This window comes from Hypanus sabinus, chromosome 8 (assembly GCF_030144855.1).
Source record: "Hypanus sabinus isolate sHypSab1 chromosome 8, sHypSab1.hap1, whole genome shotgun sequence".
NCBI lineage: Eukaryota > Metazoa > Chordata > Chondrichthyes > Myliobatiformes > Dasyatidae > Hypanus > Hypanus sabinus.
This window is the reverse complement of record NC_082713.1, coordinates 161,667,846-161,691,114: the sequence shown is the minus strand read 5'-3', so window position 1 is coordinate 161,691,114 and position 23,269 is coordinate 161,667,846. Positions and strand designations below refer to the sequence as shown.

At 39.8% G+C, this 23,269-nt stretch overlaps 1 protein-coding gene across 1 annotated transcript in view; it reads right to left on the bottom strand.

Moving 5' to 3' along the window:
- tmtc2a (transmembrane O-mannosyltransferase targeting cadherins 2a) overlaps positions 1-23,269 on the bottom strand; it is a 209,712-nt gene that overhangs the window by 30,786 nt on the left and 155,657 nt on the right. Inside the window, exons 9-10 of the mRNA XM_059978410.1 lie at positions 13,514-13,595; positions 3,875-3,989 (exon numbers count right to left, since the gene is read on the bottom strand). Coding sequence (XP_059834393.1) covers positions 3,875-3,989; positions 13,514-13,595 — 197 coding nt within the window. The remainder of the gene's footprint in view (positions 1-3,874; positions 3,990-13,513; positions 13,596-23,269) is intronic.

Here is a 23,269-nt window from a genome sequence, read left to right as displayed (position 1 = left end):
ATTCCCGAATCTAGTGATTCTTAAAAGATCACTACTAATATTCTCACAAAATTTTTTATCTACCGCTTTCAGAACTCTGGAGTGTAATCCATCTGGTCCAGGTAACCTACTTATCTTCAGACCTTTCAGCTTCCCACGAGTTTTCTCCTTAGTAATAGAAACTACACATACATCTGCCTCTGACATTCTCAAACTTCTGCCATACTGCTAGTGTCTTCCTCAGTGAAGACTGAAGAAAACTACTTATTGAGTTCGTCTGCTATTTCTTTGTCCCCATTACTAGCGCTCCAGTGTCATTTCCCAGTGGTCCAATATCTACTCTCACCTCTCTTTATATATCTGAAAGAAAACATTTGATATCCTCTGTTATATTACGGGCTAACTTACCGTGATTTCATCTTTTCTCTCCTTATGGCTTTTTTTGTTGTCTTCTGTTGTTTTTTTTTTAAAGCTTCCCAATTTTCTATCTTCCCACTAATTTTTGCCAATATTTTATGCCCTATGTTTTGCTTTTATGATGTCTTGACTTCCCATGTCAGTTATGGTTGTGACACCTTCTCTTTATTGTACTTTTCCTTCTGATTGAATTAATCCTGAACCTTCTGAATTGCTCTAGAAACTCCAGCTGGTGTTCTTCTTTCATCATCCCTGTTAGTGCCCCTTCAAATTATTTTTGGCCAACTGCTCTCTCATGCCACTGCAATTCCATTTTTCTCCACTGTAATATTGATACATCTGACTTTAGGTAAAAGCTGCTGGGTGAATTCTATCATATTATGATCACTGACTCCTAAGGGATTTTTTATCTTAAGCTCCCTAATGAAATCTAGTTTATTACACAACACTCAATCTAGAATTGCTTGACCACAAGCTGCTCTAGCCATTTTGCTCCAACCAAAGACATTTTGTAGGATTTCTACAAATTCCCACTCTTGTAATCCAGCACCAATCTGATTTTCCCAATCTACCTGCATATTTAAATTCCCCATGACTATTGTAACATTGCCCTTTTTACATGCCATTTCGGTCTCCCATTATTACTTGTACCCCACAATCTGGCTAATTTTTGGAGGTTGATATATAATTCCCATCAGGGTCTTTTGACATTTGCAGTTTCTTAACTCTACCCACAAGGACCCTACATCTTATGTCATTCTTCCTAAGGATTTGGTTTCATTTTTCCCAACAAAGCCACCTCGCCCCTCTACCTACCTGCCCACCTTTTTGATATAATGTGCATTCTTAGATGTTAAGCTCCCCACTATGACCTTCTTTCAGCAACAACTCAATGATGCCAACAACACCATACCTATCTCTAACTGCACTACAAGATCATCTACCTTACTCCATATACTGTGTGCATTCAGTCCAATTTTCACATTCTTACAGCATTAGAGCAGATATCTGTCACAGTATCAGGATTTTGTTTCATTTCACATTCCTCCATCTTTTCTCCTCTAAATCCATGTGTAATCCCTCATTTCCTCCTCTCTCTCATTCAGCTCTCTATTAAATACATCCATATGATTCACTTCTACAATAGTGAGTCCCACATTCTCACCACACACCTGGTGAAGATTGTTTTGACTTCAGTATGAAATTTCTTAGTGACAAGCCTCTTCCTCACAAATGATAACATTAGCCCCTACACCTTTTTTTTCAAAACCTTTTAGAAGTATACAGACCTCTGTCGGGAGACCTCTTTGCCTAGCTTTCTTACGAACTAATCTGTTAATCTTTTGCTGACTTTTAAATACCATTGTGTCATCCTTATGTATTCTCTCCACATACTAAGTGTGGTCTAACCAAGGTTCAATGCAGGTTTACCATAGCTTCACGTCATAATTGCCTAAACATTTAATGTGATGACTACTAGCTTTAGACGGTCCAGCCTGGAGAAACAATCGCTCAGTATCTCTTAAGGCAAGTTCTTGAGAAGTTTCAAAAATTTATAATGGGTCTTCAACCTGAAAACATTGCTTTTCTCTCCACAGATGCTACCTGACTTGGTGAGTATTTTCAATATTTCCTTATTAGTCTCTAAAATAGTTTTGTACATTTTAAAGCAATAAAAGTATAGAAGACCACTTGTAAATATTTAAATCAACGTACTACATTCAGGATTCTTCAGAACATTAGCCAAGATCTGCCAAGATTAGCAGATCCTTTCAAATTTTAATTCAGGCAATGAGGATATGTGCACTGTTTCAATGTACTTGACAAATAGTTGCTCCTCAAGATTGATCTTTCCATCAGTTGTGAATGGTAGCAAATTAAATACCAGAATAACACACACAAAATGTTGGAGGACCTCAGCAGGTCGGGCAGCATCTATGGAAATGAATAAACAGTCGACGTTTTGGGCCGGGACCCTTCATCGGGACTCATTATTGAATGCTGGTTGAGTGATGTCACAACAATAAGCTTGCATTCAACATCAGTAAGAGCAAGGAATTAATTGTGGACTTCAGGAAGAGGACACCAATGGAATACACACCAGTCTCATTAAGGGATTAGCTGTGGAAAGGGTGAGCAGTTTCATGTTCCTGGGTATCAACATGAGTGACAGGATAAAAGCACGCCTCTACCGAAGGAGGTATAAGATGCTCCTTCCTTCCACTAGATTGCAGGTCCCTCTTGGGCAAGGTGTGGCCCTGCTTAACGACCACACCCCACCCCTGATCAGGGTCATATGAACCCATGGAAACAGGTGTTGGATAGTCGTGTAAGCAGCTGGTTCATATCACAAGTTCTGGTTATGTGGCCACTGGTTCCAGCTGGACAATCTCGGAGGCGTATTGATAATGGTTGGGGGCACCCATCTCATAAAGACACTACCCAGAAGAAGGCAATTGCAAAGCACTTCTGTAGAAAAATTTGCCAAGAACAATCATGGTCACGGAAAGACCATGATTGCCACGTCATACAGCATAACATGTAATGAAAGTCTTATATGTGTGTGTGTATACATATACACATACAATCATATAAATATATTTATATATGCGTGTGTGGAAGTATATATTTCTTATTGTAATTTATATTTTTTAAGTCTTGCACTGTAATGCTGTGGCAAAACAATAAATTTTGTGACAGATTATTTGTCAGTGATATTAAACCTGATTCTGATTCTCAAACGTCGACTGTATATTTTTCTATAGATACTGCCTGGCCTGCTGGGCTGTTCCAGCATTTTGTTGTATTGCTCGGATTTCCAGCACCTGCAGATTTTCTCTTGTTTCTGATGCTCATTTCTCCTTCAAATGCTTATCAACCTATTGTACTTTTCATTCTTACAGAAAACTGCTGTTTTTCTTGCAGGGATTGATGTAGATTATTGTTTAGTAAGTAAAGGAATGTATCAACATTTCCACTAAGGTTTACAATAAACTACAGATTCATGAAATATTTTTAAGCGCAAGTTAGTCATAAATGAAGTAGTTTCTAATAATATTGTTACACCCGTTCCAGACACTGACTCTGAATGAAAGGTTTTACTTTGCAGGAAATGGTTAATTTTGCCACTGAATTTTCATCAGAAGACAGACAAGCTACAAAAATGTGGAGTACTCTATATCATTTCCTTTCTTTATGGCAGCAGAACACTTACTCCAAACTGCCCTTCACAGTGCTCTGCAAGGTCACTTGGATCAAGTAGGCATGTTTTTTTTTAAAATGCTTTAGCACACTTGACATTCAAGTTAAATTAGGCACAGAAGGATACTGGATTACTGCACGAAGCCGCAGCTTTTTAATGGGTTTGGAAGCCACGTCGAAGTGTTAACCTCTGCATCTTTTTTGTTAAGACAACAACATCTGCAGTGCTAACAAGCCTGCTGGAAATGCATTCCATGATGCAAGGAAAAGAGCTAACCTCAGCATGTGGGCAGCATTGAAGACAACATCAAACTCTTTGCTGTCCAGGTCGGCCGCCTTCTCTGCCATTTCTGCAGCTTCCACCAGGCGAGACTCCTCCAACAAAAACTGACCTATGAGAAAACATAAAAATACAATTATTATTATTTCTTCAATGCAGGGAACAATTAAAAGGATTGGAAGACAGAAAACAGAACTGCTTCTCAATGATAAGTCCAGTTTGCTGGCGCTAAAGTATAGCAGAAATCTCCTTATTTGCCCTGCCTGCATCAGCTGAGTTCTTCACCTCAAAGAAGTCTGAAGTAGAACATATGAAGTTCAAATCCCATTCCAGAAATAAGCATAATCATCTCGGCTGATTCACCAATTCACCTGGCAGTGATGCGCTGCGTGAAAAATTGCACTTCAGGGATGTTATACCAAGAGCACTCTTGTGGACATTAAACATCTACCACCATTGTTTGTGACTGAGCAAGGAAATCAAAAATTGTAATCAATTTAATATTTATTCTTCCCTCAACACCACTTATTACATTACTGTGCAGATATCAATGGTTGTATTTATTACCTTGCAGCAGTGTCTAACTTTCAAAAAGACTATTGCTGCAAAGTGCTTTATAAAGTCTTAAAAGGGACATAAATTACCCCATAAAAATGCCTGCCATTGTATTTTTTTTACTATTGCCTCCTTTGCATTTCATTTGGAGTACTGTGAGCAGTTTTGTATCCAATATCTAAAAACGGATGTGTTGGGTTTGAAGAGCGTCCAGAGGAAGTTTATGACAATGTTCCCCAGTATGAAAGGGTTAATGTATTAGGAACGTATGGTGGCTCTGGGCCAGTACTCACTGGAACTTTGAAGAGTGATGGGACATTTCGTTGAAGCCTGCTGAATACTGAAATGCTTAGACAGAATGGATGTGGAGAGGATATTTCAAATAGTTGGAGTCTAGGACCAGAGGGTATAGCGACAGAATATAAGGAGATCTCTTTAAGAACAGAGATGAGGAGGAATTTCTTTAGCTTGAGGATGGTGAGTAAGTGAAATTCATTGCCACAGATGGCTGTGAAGGCCATATCATCAGGTATATTTAAAGTGGAGGATGATAGATTCTTTATTAGTATAGGTATCAAAGATTACATGGAGAAAGCAGGAGAATGGGGTTGAAAGGGATAATAAATCAGCCATGATGGAATGGCAAAGCAGACGCAATGAGCCTAATTTTTCTCCAATGTCTTTTGGTCAAATATATGGTTATGAGTTCAGAATGTGTTCCCTTGTATTCTACAGTCATGAAGTGGTATTAAATACACAACAACTTAATGATCACAAAATGCTGGTAGAACACAGCAGGCTAGGCAGCATCTATAGGGAGAAGTGATGTCGACGTTTCTGGCCGAGACGCTTCGTCAGGACTAACCGAAAGGAAAGATACTAAGAGATTTGAAAGTAGAGGGGGGAGGGGGAAATGCGAAATAATAGGAGAAGACTGGAGGGGGTGGGATGAAGCTAAGAGCTGGAAAGGTGATCGGCGAAAGTGATACAGAGCTGGAGAAGGGAAAGGATCATGGGACGGGAGGCCTCGGGAGAAAGAAAGTTGGGGGGGGCACCAGAGGGAGATGGAGAACAGGCAAACAACTAAATATGTCAGGGATGGGGTAAGAAGGGGAGGAGGGGCATTAACAGAATTTAGAGAAATCAATGTTCATGCCATCAGGTTGGAGGTTACCCAGCCAGTATGAAAGGTGTTGTTCCTCCAACCTGAGTTTGGATTCATTTTGACAGTAGAGGAGGCCATGGATAGACATATCAGAATGTGAATGGGACGTGAAATTAAAATGTGTGGCCACTGGGAGATCCTGCTTTTTCTGGCGGACTGAGCGTAGGTGTTCCACGAAACAGTCTCCTAGTTTGCGTCGGGTCTCACCAATATATAAAAGGCCACACCAGGAGCACCGGACGCAGTATACCACACCAGCCGACTCACAGGTGAAGTGTCGCCTCACCTGGAAGGACTGTCTGGGGCCCTGAATGGTGGTGAGGGAGGAAGTGTAAGGACAGGTGTAGCACTTGTTCCGTTTACAAGGATAAGTGCCAGGAGGGAGATTGGTGGGAAGGATTGGGGGGGACGAGTGGACAAGGGAGTCGCGTAGGGAGCGATCCCTGCGAAAAGCAGAAAGAGTGGGGGAAGGGAAAAATGTGTTTGGTAGTGGGATCCCGTTGGAGGTGGCGGAAGTTACGGAGAATTATAACTTCCTAACCTCTTAACTTCCGTTAATGCCCCTCCTCCCCTTCTTATCCCATCCCTGACATATTTAGTTGTTTGCCTGTTCTCCATCTCCCTCTGGTGCCTCCCCTTTCTTTCTCCTGAGGCTTTCTGTCCCATGATCCTTTCCCTTCTCCAGCTCTGTATCACTTTCGCCAATCACCTTTCCAGCTCTTAGCTTCATCCCACCCCCTCTGGTCTTCTCCTATCATTTCGCATTTCCCCCTCCCCCCTCTACTTTCAAATCTCTTACTATCTTTCCTTTCGGTTAGTCCTGACGAAGGGTCTCGGCCCGTAACGTCGACATCGCTTCTCCCTATAGATGCTGCCTAGCCTGCTGTGTTCTACCAGCATTTTGTGTGTGTTGTTGTTTGAATTTCCAGCATCTGCAGATTTCCTTGTGTTTACAACTTAATGGTGCTACTTTTGGTTTCAAACTCAATGGATGCAAATCTGATGGCAGACAACCTTCTCCCTACAGGGAGAAGGCAGGAGAATGGAGTTGAGAGGGAAAATCAATCAGCCATGCTTGAATGGCAGGGCAGACTTGATGAGCCAAATTCTGCTCTTATGTCTGAAGGTCTTTACTATCCTTTTACTGCCAGAGAAGTCGGAATCAGGAATGGAAACCTTTGTGCTGGTTATCACATTTCGGAATTTAGTATCTATGACTTTGTTTCATTCAAAACATTTAGTTCTTTGGGTTTTACAAGTAATGGGTATTCCATTAAGCTTTTTTTAAAAAGAGAGGCATCTCACTGAAAGGCATTTTATACATCTGGGAAATGTTGTTTACCCAGTTTCTTGACTCTTTCTGTGGAAGCTGATGAAAAACAAACCCTAAGGAGCTCATGGTCTCATGCAGACTACAAGGTAAAAACTAATAAATAATTCACTTTGAAATTGGAAATATTCTTATTATGAATAAATTTGCATTAATCTCCAATTATTAGACTTGATTCCATAAAAACTTCACCAGTTCAGTATTTTTATTTACTCTTCACATTAATAGATCAAATAAAGACTTTTTTATGCCCCACCTAATCTAGCTTCCAAGGAAAACACAAGCTGAATGAAAATTAAAGACTTAGTAGATGGATTTCAAAGTTTGTGAATTTTGTTCTGGCTTCATCTGCACTCCTGTAATGCACAGAGGTCACCAGAAATGCACATCAATGTGCGGTGAACATCTAGTACACCTGCCTGGGACTTTCATTTGCTTTCAGGTAGCCTCTATGCCTCATCTACTGTGAGGAATGCTTCTGTGGGACTAACAGGGACATCCCTGTGCAGGTATCCACCTTGTTCAAACCGCCTATACCTAGTAAGTGTCATTGAGAGCGTTAGGGGGCAGAAGTAAGTGCAGTTGCTATTACTAAGGAGAAGGTGCTTGGGCAGAGAATTCACCTGAACCAGGTGGACAACACCCCAGAGTTTAAAAGTGGTAGCTGAAGAGATTGTGGAGGCATTAGTAATGAACGTTCAAGAATCACTAGATTCTGGAACTTACTTACTTATTGTGATACAGTGCGTGATAGGTCCTTCCAGCCCTTTGAGCTGCGCAGCCTAGCAACCGCCAATTTAACCCCAGCCTAATCTCACGATGGTGACCAATTAACCCGTATATCTCTGGGAAACCAGAGCACCCAGAGGAAACCCACACAGTCACGGGGAAAATATTTTTGGTTCTACAATAAACCAGGCTAATGGGGAATATTCAGTCATATTCCTGACATTGCTTGATGCTGGTGAAAAGGCTTTGGGGAGTCAGATGACTCACTTGTTCCAGGATATCCAGATTTGGTCTATTTTACTAGCAATAGCATCTATGTCACTACCAGTAGATTTTAGAAACAACAGTAAACATGCAGAAGAAATAGGGACCTGACCAAAAGTAAGACTGTTGAACAGAAGTTTGACTTAATTCTTGCTGTTAATAACTATAGCTATGAACCTATTTGCGGCTAATCTTATTTGCCACACCTACGTGTTGTCTAAATCTTACCGAATGCTGGCATGAACTGTTTCATCAGCCCTCTTTCAGAGAACGAAATGTAAAATCTCAGCTGACAGGCTATGCAGTACTTAAAGATGTGTATTCTCAGCCAGCAGTTCTCAACAGTCTTGTTGTACAGAGGAGATAATAAACCGAATTTCAGTTTATAAACTATACCATGGGACCGAGTTAAAAAAGTCTTCAAGAATTAATACCAGTTTCCTTCTTAAAACATCTCCCTCACTCACATTTCTAACGTTGAAAAATGGTTCCATGCCCAGACTGCATTTTGGTAAATCTGTTCCATCATTGAGCACATCTACATGAAGCACTAACACAGGAAAGCATCATCCATCCTCATGGACCCCCACCACACAGGAAATGCTCTCTTCTCACTGCTGCCACCAGAAAGAAGGTACAGGAGGCTCAGGACTCACATCACCTGGTTCAGAAACAGTTATTATGCCTCAACCATCAGGCTCTTGAACCAAAAGGGATAACCACACTCATCTACATTAAGGTGTTCCCATAACCTATAGATTCACTTTCAAGGACCTTTCATCTCAAGTTCTCAATATTTATGCTTATTTATTTGTTATTATTATTTCTTTCTTTTTAAATTTGCACAGTTTTTGGTCTTGAACAGAAGACAAATTGGTTGCACACTGGTTGAACAAAAGACAAATGGTCTTTCATTGACTCTATTATGGTTATTATTCTATTATGGATTTACTGCAAGAAAATTAATCTCAGGGTTGTACATAGTGACATACATGTATTTCAATAATAAATTTATGTTGAACTTTGAATCTGTTATTTTTTTCATGAAAGCTTGCAGTGCTCAAATTAGTTAAGCTTCTGACAATAGACCAGGGACCATGTTATTCATTGTTTGCACCAGCTTATAAGTATTGAGGTTATAAAAGGTGGTGGATGATAAACAGACAATGTCTTGTGTTGAGACCCTTCTTCACAACCATTCCCCTCCATAGATGTTCCCTGCCTGACTTTCAGGTTCCCCCAGAACCTCTTGTGTTTATGGTGTATAATAGAAGTGATTTCCTTTTATGTATGATACTGAATAATTTAAAATATACAGTCCAAGAAATTTCATGGAAATGCAAATAATTGGAAGATATACCAAGTGTTTTTCTTAAATCACAATCAGAATCAGGTTTAATATCATTGGCATAGGTCATGAAATTTGTTGTTATGCAACAGCAGTACATAATAAAAACCGTAAATGATTGTGTGTGTTTACACACACACACACAATCACACATGGTATGTATGTTAAATTAAATAAGTAATGCAAAAGAACATAGTGAGGTAGTGTTTATGGGTTCAATGTCCATTCAGAAGTTAGATGGAAGAGGGGTAGAAGCTGTTCCTGAATCGTTCAGTGTGTGCCTTTAGTCTTCTGTACCTCCACAATGGTTGCAGTGAGAAGAGGGCATGTTCTGGGTGAACAAAAAAATCCTCCCTCCATTCTTTCAATAGGCACACAATTATTTCTGATAAGAACAATTTTTCTGACAGAAGCGAAGCTTGGAAACTTGACATTTCTAGGTCCTTTATCTAAGAAAGAGTGTGCTGGCATTGGAGAAGGTCCAGAGGGGCTTCACGAGAATGATGCCAGGAACAAAAATGTTAACGTAGGTGGAGGGTTTGACGTTCTGTTCTTGCTGGAGCTTAGAATGATGGGGGCCTCACCGAAACCTGTCAAAAACTGAAAGGCCTAGATAGAGTGAATACGTAGAGGATGTTTCCTATAATGGGGAGTCCAGGACTGAAGGACACATCCTCAGAATAGAAGAACATTCCTTTAGAACAGAGATGAGAAGGAATGTCTTTCGTCAGAGGGTAGTGAATCTGTGGAATTCATTGACACTGATGGCTGTGGAAGCCAAGTCTTTGGGTATATTTAAAGCAGGGTTGATATGTTCTTGATTAGTAAGGGTGTTAAAGGTTACAGGGAGAAGGCAGGAGAATGGGGTTGAAAGGAAAAATAAATCAGCCCTGATGGATTAGCAGAGCAGACTTGATGGTCCAAATGATCTATTTCTTCCCCCTATGTCTTATGATCTTCTGGAAAGATATATGGTAATGAATTCAGAGTGTGTTCCCTTGTGTTCTACAGTCATGAAGTGGTATTATTAAATACACAACAACATATCGGTGCTATTTTATATTTTTACCTCAATGGATCCAAACCTGATGGCAGACAAACTTCATGTGCTGTATTTTATTCCTGGAATTGACTGCACCCAAACTGTTTATAATCATAGTCCGAGAGGAAAAGTTCAAAGAGTGAGCTGCTAGAAATTTCAGAGGTTCTGTTTAAATAGTAATCAGGGCTTTTCTTTCCCCAAATCAGTAAAGTTTTAAACAAATAGGTTCTCCCGTTGGAATTTCCCAGCTGAGTTTCAGACCATGTGTGGCACGCAGTATGTCCTTCAATCCAGCTCTATCCAATCTATAAACACATATGCAATCTTTGGAATTTTGATGGATATTGGTAGTATTAAAAATAAACTAAAAGGCTATACTTTATTATTTTTATTATCATTTAAGGGTAAGTGGCTTTATTATTTTATGTCTCATTCCTGATCCCGGGCCATGTGCCAACTGTGGCTCAAAGTGCTATTCTAAACCAGCTGTTAACAAACATACAGGAGTAGTCCAAGTGTGATTTGATCCTGCTGCTATGCAGTTCACTCCCGCGAATAAACCCGAAACCAGATACTCAACAGAATGGGTGGGGAGGGGGGTGAAATGGAGACAGGGAGGGGTCAAAACTCCAGTTCACTATTTACACATGGTGAAAACATCAGTACACCAATGTATTCTGGTGCATACATTTACAGTGGAACAGCTTTATCACATTAAATAGCACCCAAAACTGCCTTATAATCCCTTTAATGAGATGTTAGAGGCACTGCTGAAGATCTAAACATTAATTCACTCTCAGAATGTTAAAACATGTTTTTAAATATTACTCTTCACTAATTTGATCGACAGAATTTAACAAAAGATTGACTTTATTTCCCAAAATATAAAAGAATTTTAGCATTATTTTTTTTATAAAAATTACAGATAAAACCTCATTAAACACTATGGAAGCATCTGTTTCTAATTTTCCTTCTGCAAATCCAATAAGTACTGGTACAACCAATACTCAAACTTATATTAATGGCCTATATTGCAATGGCATGTTAAAGTAACTGATTTTAATCAAGTGCAGTTTATTGGTAGGATTTCAGTTATTGGACTGGGCACAATTAAGTTGTTCATACTGCAACATGTATCATGAATGGTGCCAAACAGACGTCCCTCTGTTAATTAAAGTATTCAGAGGGGTTATCGCCCATAAACCCCCCTCATTAATGACAGAGAAAACATTTTCCGGCACTTTAGACAAACATTGCAAGTTGGTGATGTATATCAACTGTCTTGGAAGACAAGCTTCAGCAAATGTTCACTTCTCAAGATATCAAAAAACGCTTGGTGTAAGAGATACAGTAATATTCAAGGTCCCTTGCAATAAACAGGCTGCTGAACAAACATTTTGTGCACCTGCTGCATCCAGTCTTCTAAGTAGGCTTTACAATACAACATTGATATGAATGCAATGAAATGAGACAAAAATCCCCAAGCGTTGTCTACTAAAGGTAGAATAAAACCAATCCAGCCAATTATCACTAAAGTCTACTGTCTATCATCAGCAATACATTGGAAGGGATTGTTGACAGAATTATCAGGCAAAGTTCATAATTTACTCATCCGTGCACATTTATTGTTCTTTGAGCTAAATGCAGAAAGCCCTGAGCAACATCCAGAGTTAGGCCATTAATATTTGTGCTACCTGCGCAACAAGTAACAGCTATCTTCAACAAATTATTGTTAAGCAACTTCCTTTTGACATTCAATGGCATTACAATCACACCAAATGTCCCATTATCAACTTCCACAGAGCTAAGTTTAGCCAGAAACTTAATTGGACAAGTCACATTAAAATCAGTAGGAAGGTATATAAACTGCTTGGCAAATAATTTTCCTCTCATCTTCCAAGGTTTTCCACTGTCTACAAATTATGAACTAAGTGTGGGATGGACTTATCAGGATGGCAGTGGCTACAATCACATTCAAGCTGTGGGGCAAACAGCACACCACGTGGACATCTGTTCTTTCTGGCTGTTCCGGGCTTTGTGTGATAACTGAGACTGAGGCTATAGGCCTGCTCCAGGCTTCAGGTTTATGGATTCAATTCTGCTCTGAACACGGTTGCTTGCTTTAGTGTTTGCAGGATTTGTTTTCTTTTCTCTCTCTCTCTCTGCAATACATGTTGGTCTTTTTAAAAAAAAAATTTGGATTCTTTCAGGTTTCTTGTTTTGTGGTTGCCTATATGAAGATGAATCTCAAGGTTGTATAATTCATACATACTTTGATAATAAATGTACTTTGAGCATTGAACAATGCCTCACTCTCACTGTTGCCTGGACTATCTTAAGGATATACTTGCCAAGTTTTCTTCAATACAACTTCCAGAATCCTGCGATCTTACCAAAAGGGAAAGCATACCCTGCAGGTTTGCCTCAAACGCAGCACCCTAACTTAGAAGTGAATTGTCACTCTATCTTTGGGTTAAAGAGCTAGGACACCCTATTCCACAGCATTGCTGGAGTACATGCAGTACACGAAAAGCAGCAAGTTAGAAGAGATTCAAAGCCACTTTCTGAAGAGCACTTAAGAATGGCTTGTGATACAACCTGAATATCAAAGGTTTAGAGCTAAAGAAAGATGAATGAGATTTTTAAGTCATAATGATTCAGTTCATGCTTTATATTGACATGGACTTTGATTTAATTGAAGTAAGTTGATAATTCAATACAGAATTAACTTAACATAGAACTACATAATAAAAAGAATGCTGCTCCCCCAATGTTCTGGTTAATATTTATCAAAGTCACTAAGATTAATTGATTATTTTTAGCACAAAGCATCATATTGATTCTGGGAAGATTCATGTGTATATTGAATGCCATGCATAAATTGGACATATTGTCACTTGCAGTGTTTAAATAACTATTTTTCTAAAATATTTTATTGATCATAAACCCCTTGAAAGGGCCAAAATAAAATCAAATTTTACGTATTTACTGAGGCTGAAAGAAGAGCAGGCAGTTCTTAATTGATGTCTTGACCAATATTTGTTTCTTAATAATCATTTTGTGTACATTAGCTGATCATCTATATTATTGTCCTGCAATTTCACATTAATTTATTGATGTAAAACATGTTGTGACATCCTAACAAAGGCACTAAAACGATTTTTTCTCTAAAATTAGTGTTAAACAACACATGAAGGACTCACCATAATGCATGTAGCAATTTCCTTTGCTTGGATCTAGCTGGATGGAACGCAAAAAGTACTTTTCAGCCTCTTCTTTCCTGCCCTTTGAATCAACAACAAAATAATAATTGAGTAAAAGGCATGAATATATCACTTCTTTCAATTTCGCCAAAACAAATACACTGGCAAATTTCATTTCATAAGGTCAACAATGTGAATTAGTATATTTAGAATACACACCTTATTAAAATGTTAAAATTCTATTCTGTAAATGTTAAAACAATCACCATCAACATTTCTGTAGGCTAGTATTTTAATGTGCACAAACCCTACAACTGGCTGAATAAATGTTCTCTCTATATTATCCATCTGAGAAAGCAACTGTATGTAGATTCCCTTCCCAATCACTAGCCATCATAAATTGGAAATACATTGCCATCCCTTCATTGTTACTCATTTGGAACAATTGGAAACCTAGTCAGCTCCGTCATGGGCACTTGCCTCCACGGTATCCACGATATCTTCAGGGAATTATGCCTCAAAACAGCGGTGTCCATTATTAAGGACCCCCATCACCCAGGACGTGCTGTGTTCTCATTGCTACAATCAGGAAGGAGGTTCATAAGCCTGAAGACACACACTCAGCAAATTCAGGAACAGCTTCTTCCCCTCTGCCATTCAACTTCTGAACTGACATTGAACCCATGAACATGACCTCACTACATTTTTTATTTCTATTTTTGTACTACTTATTGAACTACTTAACATATACTTATTGTAATTCACATTTTTAATATTATGTATGGCATTGTACTGCTGCTACAAAGTCAACAAATTTCACGACAAATGCCAGTGTCAGAAAATCTGATTTTGATTCCATTTCTGATTCTTATTTATCAATGGCAAATGATTTTGTAGTAGTTGTGACAGGGTCACTTTAAATAAGGATACAGAACTATTAAATATAAAATACATTAGACAAAGTAGTATCTTCACTGCTCCAATTAATACACCAGACATTTCATCATACAGCAAGTCCCAGGTCATCCTGTCATTTTAAGATAAATGTTTTTCTCAAGAGAAATGAAGTTCAGTGCATGATTTCAGTGCACACAGCTAAACGTCTCTGGGAAGAGGTCACCTACCATAAGAAAGCTAAGTGTTAAATGAAGTAAAGTTCTATAAAAAAATGAACAAAACAACATATAAACGTCAAACATTACACAATGTCATTCACCCTATGTTTATATTAAAAGAATATTCTCCAGAATCTTGAATTCTGTAATGGATTCAGCCAAGTCCATTACGGTAATGTCCTCCCAACTACTGAACACATCTATATGAAACGCTGTTATCGGAAAGCAGCATCCGTCATCAGGGATCCCCACCACCCAGGAGATGCTCTCTTCTTGTTGCTGCCATCATGAAGAAGGTACATGAACCTCGGGACTCGCACCACCAGGTTCAGGAACAGTTACTACTCTCCAGCTATCAAGCTCTTGAACAAAAGCGGATAACTTCCCTCAATTTCACTTGCCTCATCATTGAAATGTTCCCGTAACCAAAGGACTCACTTTCAAGGACTCTTCATCTCGTGCTTTCAGTATTTATTGTTATCTATTCATATTTGCATTGGCACAGTTTATTGTCTTCTGCACTCTGGTTGAATGCGCTAGTTGGGTGCTCTTTCTTTGATTCTGTTATAGTTACGAATCTATAGATTTGTTGCGTACGCCCACAAGTAAATGGATCTCAGAGTAGTATATGGTGACATTTATGTACTTTGATAATAAAAATTTATTTTGTATTTGTAATTTTGGTGACAGCGTCTGGTGGTTCTGAAGGGAATCATCAGTGATCAGTCACCCTGATGGAAATAAACAACAGATTTCAGAGGCTTAATAAGTGACAGAGATTCCATAACTGTCACTACACTCCATCAAGACCTGTCTGACTGAGGTTCTTCATCGGTACTCCGGGGAAATCACCTCCACAATATTACACTAGATCAAGCCTGACACTGAATGTAAGACAATGTTTACCTTGTTGGAGATTTATAACACTTGGAATGAGAAAACAGAGTTTGTTTTTCCAATAACTGACCATAAGTTTAATAGCTATAAAATAAGTTCTAATTCATAGCCGTGGAAACAGGGTGGCTGACCCCAGCACATCCCCTACACAAGTGATGTATTTTGCTGTATGTTTGATGTACATGTGACAAATAAGACTTATTTTTATCTTTATACACATAGATCATGGAAACAGGCCATTTGGCCCATCATGTTCACAATGACCAGGGGCACCTATACATACTAATCACGCCATTCAGCATTTGGTCCATACCCTAGATGGTTCCAGTGCTTAACCAGATGACTTTAAATACTGTCAGCAAATCTGCTTCCACCAGACTCTTAAGCATTGTCTGAGTGATAAGAATCCCCCTTCTCAAACGTTTACCCTTTTCCTTAAAATGATGGCTCCAGTATTATTCAATTCTGACAAGGAGAATAGATTTCCAAAGTTCACCCTGTCTCTCCCCTTCATCACTAACTTCCTCCTCTCCAGGGAAAATAGACAGAGCCTCTCCAGCTTCTACTTATATTTTTTTAAATTGAGGTACAACATGGAATAGGCTCTTCTGGCCCTTTGAACCACTCAACACAACAATCCCACGATTTAATCCTAGCCTAATCATGGGACAATTTACGATGACCAATTAACCTACCAATTGGACTGTGGGAGAAAACTACAGCACCCGGAGAAATCTCATGCGGTCACAGGGGGAACATACAAAGTCCTTACAGGCAGCAGTGGGAATTAATCCCGGGTCACCAGTACAGTAAAGCATTGTGCTAACCACTATGCTACTGCCCTGCCCCAACTTATTTCCTCAGTTATTTCTTCCTAACTGAAATGTTTCACCTCAAGCAACATCCTCCTCTGCACCTTCTCCAGTACTACCACCACACTCCTTGCATTTTAATGTAATTTTATTAATTTTTTTCAACAGTTTTGGTATTATTTTCATCAAATTTTAATACCTTTTAAAAGTCTCTGAAGATCAGAAACGTTTAAAAACTGGGAAAGAGCCTAGCCACTTTGACAGGACTCCCCACCACCTTTGTCAACATCAATAGACACTGGCAGCATTCCTGAGATGGAACACAGTTGTACACTGCCTACTTGTTATCTGCTTTTGGCTGCCTGAATCAACATGTTTGTGCCAGGTAAACTAAGCCTCCAAATCTAATCCAGTTCAGTGAAGGTGGGTGGCAATTCTAGGCAGCAAATGGGGTCCAACAAAATCCAGCACAAATGTACTTACCTTGTACAATGTACTTCTAGAAATGGTTCCCTAAACCTTCAAGACCTAAGTAAATCTGCTGCAGTATTACTTGTTTGTTCATTACATGCCATGTCTTTCCATGACCATGAGTGTTCTTGGCGTATTTTTCGACAGAAGGGGTTTGCCATTGCCATTGCCTTCTTCTAGGCAATATCTTTACAAACCTGGTGACCCCCGCCATTATAAATACTCTTCTGTGATTGTCTGGAAGATGCATAACCAGGACTTGTGACAGGCATCAGCTGCTCATCTGACCATCCACCACTTGCCCCCATGGCTCCACGTGACCCAGATCAGTGGTGGTGGCGGTGAGGAGGGGTTGGCTAAGTGGGTGCTACGCTTTGCCCAAAAGTGACCTGTTGGCTGGCGGAGGGAAGGAGGACCTTACACTTCCGCTGGTAGAGACGTACCTTCACCCCGCCAGCCAGTAGCGTTACTGGTGCTTCAATAGCACTGTGAGCAGTGATTTAGGAAACATAAGGAGACAATTATATCCCTAAACCTCCCACCATTTGAGAGTTAAACTGAACCACCATTTAGTTCACATATTGATTTATAAGCAGTGAGATATCAATAGCAAAATAAACAATAAAGAGCATAAGAACAAGTATTGTGCGTCTAAGTATTTTACAACGTGTTTTAATTAACTTTATTTATTATTTTAATTCTAAAATGATTTTAACTTTGCGAAGTGTATCATCTTAAAAAATGGTTCATAACAAATAAATCAAGATAATTAATTATTACATAGCAAAATGATCAGTGTGTAAGGATTTATGCAGTACTATATGGTGTAATGCTTGTTTAAATGTGAGATGTTTAAATGAGTTCTACTGCATCATATTGATGGATTTGCCTTGCACAGATTATTATGTATTTTATACACTGTAGCTATAAACAGACTCAATTATACAATTGGTACATACGGTCATAAATCAACACCAAACAGAATTTGACAGATTAAGAATAAGCACATTCTCTTTGCTGAAATGAGGAATTCTAAATGCAATTTGTGTGCAAAATAAAAGCTAAAATTGCCAAACAGAAAACCAACCCTTTCTCTTTTAAAAGATTTCTTGCTGAACAATGGAAATGTGATGCATCACTACTACATCCGAGAAGGCACACAGCCCAAACTGCAGTAAAATTCCTTCATACTCAAAGTATCTCAGAGGAACAGTGTGAGATCTGTTGTTTAATATTCATTAAGTATTCTAAGTTTTGAGGCTAAATGATGAACTTTTGAAATCTTTGCCTGTGAATTTAGGCTCAATATGAACTTAAATGAAACTGACTTAATTTCATTCATAGCCTTGGTCTACGACGCTGTCGGGAAGTTCAATGCTTAGTGCTGTGATAATTAGTTTATTCGTCTATCTGCACAGACACTACTCAAAATATGTATCTTTGGGTTGTTATTATATTTTAGAGCAATAAAGGAAAACACTTTTTTTTGAAGTGTGTGTGTGTAGCTTGCACAGGAAACAGTGAATTAAACCTGACATGACTCACAGCCAAACCAAAATAATAAACTAGGCAGTGAGGTCATATCTTTGGTTTCCTAGTTCTGCTCCAATGTTATTATTCCTCACTGTGAAAGTAGAACCCAATAATACTTGATTAGCTAACTTTGAGCCAAGTGGTCCAGTCTACCCGTTCGGGTGGCATTAAAGATCCCCCAGCGCCATTGAAAGAGAGTTCTCTTGGTGTCTGGCCAAACAATCAGCCCCCTAGCAACACACAAAATAACAGATGATCTGGCTATTTGTTTTATTGTTGATTGTGTTCTAATTGGCTACCTCATTTCTTATATAGCTGTAACAATATCTTCAGAGTATTTATTGACTGTAAAATGTGCTCTCGGATATCCTAATCTTGTGGAGGCCAATTTTTTTTCTATCCTTCGTTGCATTCTTTATTTTCAAATTGCAATTTTATAATTACAATTCTCTCAGCAATTGCTCTCCCAACATAAATCTGGGATGCAGTCTGTGTTTATAGCCACAAGTTCCAAGGAAAGAAAATAGAATGGATTTATGGAAATGAAATCACGTTTGATTAATTTCTGGGAGTTCTTAGAGGATGTGAATTGCAGCAATCTGGCATGAAAGGTTGTTGGATCTGCCAATACTGATCCAGTGGTTCTTCAGAAGTCAAGAGTGAGGCATAAAACTTGCTAGGCTACGGCCCATGTTAATAAGTGCTACACGAACAAAGGATTAACAAAGTAAAGAAGACTAAGAAAAAGTTGTTGGGGCCATCTCATACTCAGACTAGAAATAAACAACATTCCAGTCAAAACTATTAACCTATTAAATAGTTAGATTCAAGTGGGGTGACACTCGCTGCATGAAAACTGAGAAGATTCTAGAAAAAATGCGGGATCAGCTATAACGGAAAATTTACTGAACACTTACACATATCGTTCGTTCATTATGTGCCATAGGCGATCATGGTCATTCCATGGGCACGCTTGTTCTTGACAAATTTTTCTGCAGAAGTGGTATGTTATTGCCTTCTTTTGGGCAGCGTCTTTGCAAGACAGGTGAGCCCAGCTTTTGTCAGTACTCTCCAGAGGCAGTCTACCTGGCATCAGTGGTCGTACAAGCAGGACTTGTGATATGCGACGGCTGCTCATACGACCATCCACCACCTGCTCCCGTGGCTTCACATGACCCTGATCATGGGTGCTGAGGAGCTAAGCAGGTGCTACACCTTGCCCAAGGGTGACCTGCAGGATAGCAGACGGATGGCATGACCATAAGGCTATAAAATACAGGAGCAGAATTAGCCCATCGAGTCTGCTCCGCCATTTCATCACGGCTGATCCAATTTTCCTCTCAGCCCCAATCTCCTGCCTTCTCCCCAAATCCCTTCATTCCCTGACTAATCAAGAATCTATCAACCTCTGCCTTAAATGCACATAAAGACCTGGTCTCCACAGCTGCCCATGGCAAAGAATTCCACAGATTCACCACTCTCTGGCTAAAGAAATTTCTCCTCCTCTCCGTTCTAAAAGGATGTCCCTCTATTCTGAGGCTGTGTCCTCCCACCTTAAAAAACATCCTCTCCACATCCACTCCACCATTCGATAGGTTTCAATGAAGTCACCCCTCATTCTTCTGAATTTTAGTGAATACAGGCCCAGGACCATCAGACACTCTTCATATGACAAGCCATTCAATCCTGGAATCATTTTCATGAACCTCCTTTGAACCCTTTCCAGCTTCACTACATCCTTTCTCAGATAACGGGGCCCAAACCTGCTCACAATACTCCATCACCAGTGCTTTATAAAGTTTCAACAATACATCTTTGCTTTTATATTTTAGTCTCCTTGAAATGAATGCTGACATTGCATTTACCTTCCTCACCATAGACTCAACCTGCAAACTAACCTTTGGGGAATCCTGCACAGGGACTCCCAAGTCCCTTTGAATCTCAGTTTTTTGTATTTTCTCTCCATTCATGTCATCTGCAATCTTTGCAAAAAACCCACCAATTCCATCTTCCTAATCATTGATATATAACATAAAAATAATTAGTCCTACCACAGACCCCACTGTGAACACCACTAGTCGCTGATAGCCAACCAGAAAAGGCTCCATTTATTCCCACTCTTTGCCTCCTGCCAATCAGCCAATGTTCCATCCATGCTGGAATCTTTCCTGTCATGCCATGGGCTTGTCGCGTGTTTTGCAGCCTCATGTGTGGCACCTTGTCACAAGCCTTCTGAAAATCCTAGTAGACAACATCAACAACTTCTCCTTTGCTCATCCTGCTTGCTACTTCTTCAAAGAATTCCAACAGATTTATCAGGCAAGACTTTCCTTTGTGGAAACCATGCTGACTATGACCTATTTCATCATGTGCCTCCAATTTCCCTGAGACCTCATCCTTAAAAATCGACCAACATCTTCCTATCCGCTGAGGTCAGACTAACTGGCCTATAGTACCCTTTCTTCTGTCTCTCTCTATCTTAAAGAGTGGAGTGACATTTCCAATTTTCCAATCTTCCAGGACCATTCCAGAATCTAGTGATTCTTGATGGAACATTGCTAATGTCCCTACAATCTCTTCAGCCACCACTTTCAGAACGCTGGGATGTACACTATCTGGGCCAGGTGACTTATCTAACTTCAGACCATTCAGTTTCCCAAGAACCTCCTTTCTAATTATGGTAGATTCACACATTTCCACTGTACTGCTGGTGTCTTCCACAGAAGACTGACTCAGTTCACCTGCTGTTTCATTGTCCATGCACCTCCTTCAGCAGAGATACATCTCTACCCTGCCACCTAACTTACACATATATAGCTGACAATATAAAAATTATAATCAAAGAGAAAAATTAAACTACAAAGAAATTTAAGCTACTAGGAGTACAAGCTAGAATGTGATAGCAGATACCAGGTAGGTGGAGGAAGGATGGGTGGAGGGAAAAGCTGAGAGGTGATAGATGTAAAAGGCTGAAGAAGAAGGAATCTGATAGAAGAGGAGAATAGACCATAGGAGAAAGGAAAGGAGGAGGGCAACCAGGGAGAATGAAAGGCAGGTGAGGAGAAGAGAAGAGGTAAGAGTGGAGCCAGAGTGGGAATAGAAGAAGAGGGAAGCTAGAGAATTTGAAGTTCATTCCATTAGATTGGAGGCTACCCAAATGTAATTTGAGGTATTGTTCCTCCGACCTAAGAGTGGCCTCAGTGTTGCAGTAGAGGCGGCCATGGACCAACATGCTGGAATGGAAATGGGGTTTGGAATTAAAATGGTTGGCCTGCTTGTTGTGGATGAAGAAAAAGCTGTCCTCCACTCTACGTAGGGCTTCACCAATGTAGAAGAGGCTGCATCAGAAGCACCACGTACAGTAAACCAAACAGATTTGCAGGTGAAGTGTTATCTGACCTGGAAGGACTGTTTGGGGCCCTAAGTGGAGATGAGGGAGGAGGTGAATGGGCGGGTGTAGTATTTCTGCAGGGATAAGTTCCAGGAGAGAGATTAGTGGGGAGGGGTAAATGTACAAAGGAATCACAGAGGGAGCAATCCTTGTGGAAGTGGAGAGTGGTGGTAGGGAGGTAAAGATGTCTTTGGTGGTGAGATCCCATTGAAGATGGGGGATATTGCAGAGAATGATGTACTGGAGGCAAAGGCTCATGGGATGGTAGGTAAGGACAAGAGGATGTTCTTTTAAGGCAACAGAAAGATGGGGGGGGGAGGGCAAATATCTGAAAAATAGAGGAAATGCAGGTGAGGGCAGCATCAATGGTGGAGGAAGGAAAACCCCTTCTCTAAAGGAACATTTCTGATGTTATGGAAAGGAAAGCCTCATTCTGGAAACAGCTGAGGCTGAGACAAAGGAACTGAGAAAAGGGAATGGCTTTTTTTTTTACAAATGACAGGGTAGGAAGAAGTATAGCTGCGAGAGTCAGTAGGTTTATAAAATATATTGGTAGACAGTTTGTCCGAGAGTTGGAAACACAGAGATCAAGAAACTTGAGAGAGAGGCGTAAGAGATGGATCAAGTGAATTTAAGGGCAGGGTGGAAGTTGAAGGCAAAGTTGATGCAATTGACAAGCTCAGCATGGGTGCAGGAAGCAGCACCAATACAGCTGTCAATGTAGCACAGAAAGAGCTGGAAAGTGTTACCTGTGAAAGCTTGGAACAGGGACTGTTCCACGTAGCCAAAAAATAAAAAAGGAAGGCATAGCTGGGGCCCACGGCTACAACTTGGGTTTGGAGTAAGTGGAAGAAACCAGAAGAGAATTTGTTGGGTGTGAGAACCATTTCGATCAGACGGCAGAGGGTGATGGTGGAGGGGAACCAGATGGGTCCATCATTGAGAAAGAGAATGAAAGCTTTAAGGTTTTCTTAATGAGAGGATAGAAGTGTATAGGGACTGAACGTCTATGGTGAAAATGAGGCAGCCAGAGCCAGTGAATTTAAAGTTGTTGAAGAGATCAATAGATTTCTGGATAGTAAGAACATTAAGGAATCTGAAGATTGTGTAATCAATTGGAGCTGAGATAGAAGCCAGCAATGTATTTATCAAATGGTGGAACAGGGATGAAGGACCCAATGTAACCTCTTAACGTTCTAAGGTTATTGCATGAATAGGCCAATGTTTGTAAGAAAATTCTTCAATCAATACTTTTCCACTAGATGTACTGTCAAACGGTATAGGTGTAAGAAAAAAGAAAAATATCATCACTTCATACCTCTTAAAGTGCACTATCCCTCAGTTAATCATGGAAATATGCTTTCATTAGGGAGAACAGTAGTCTTGATTATCAACTACTTGGAGGAAGAAGCTCTTTACACTTCCCTTTGCAATCTTAACCCCATCTCGTGACTATTATTTAGAGGCCTATATATGATTCCCAAAAACTGTTTTTTTTTACCCATGCAGTTTCTTAACTCCACCGACAAAGATTCAA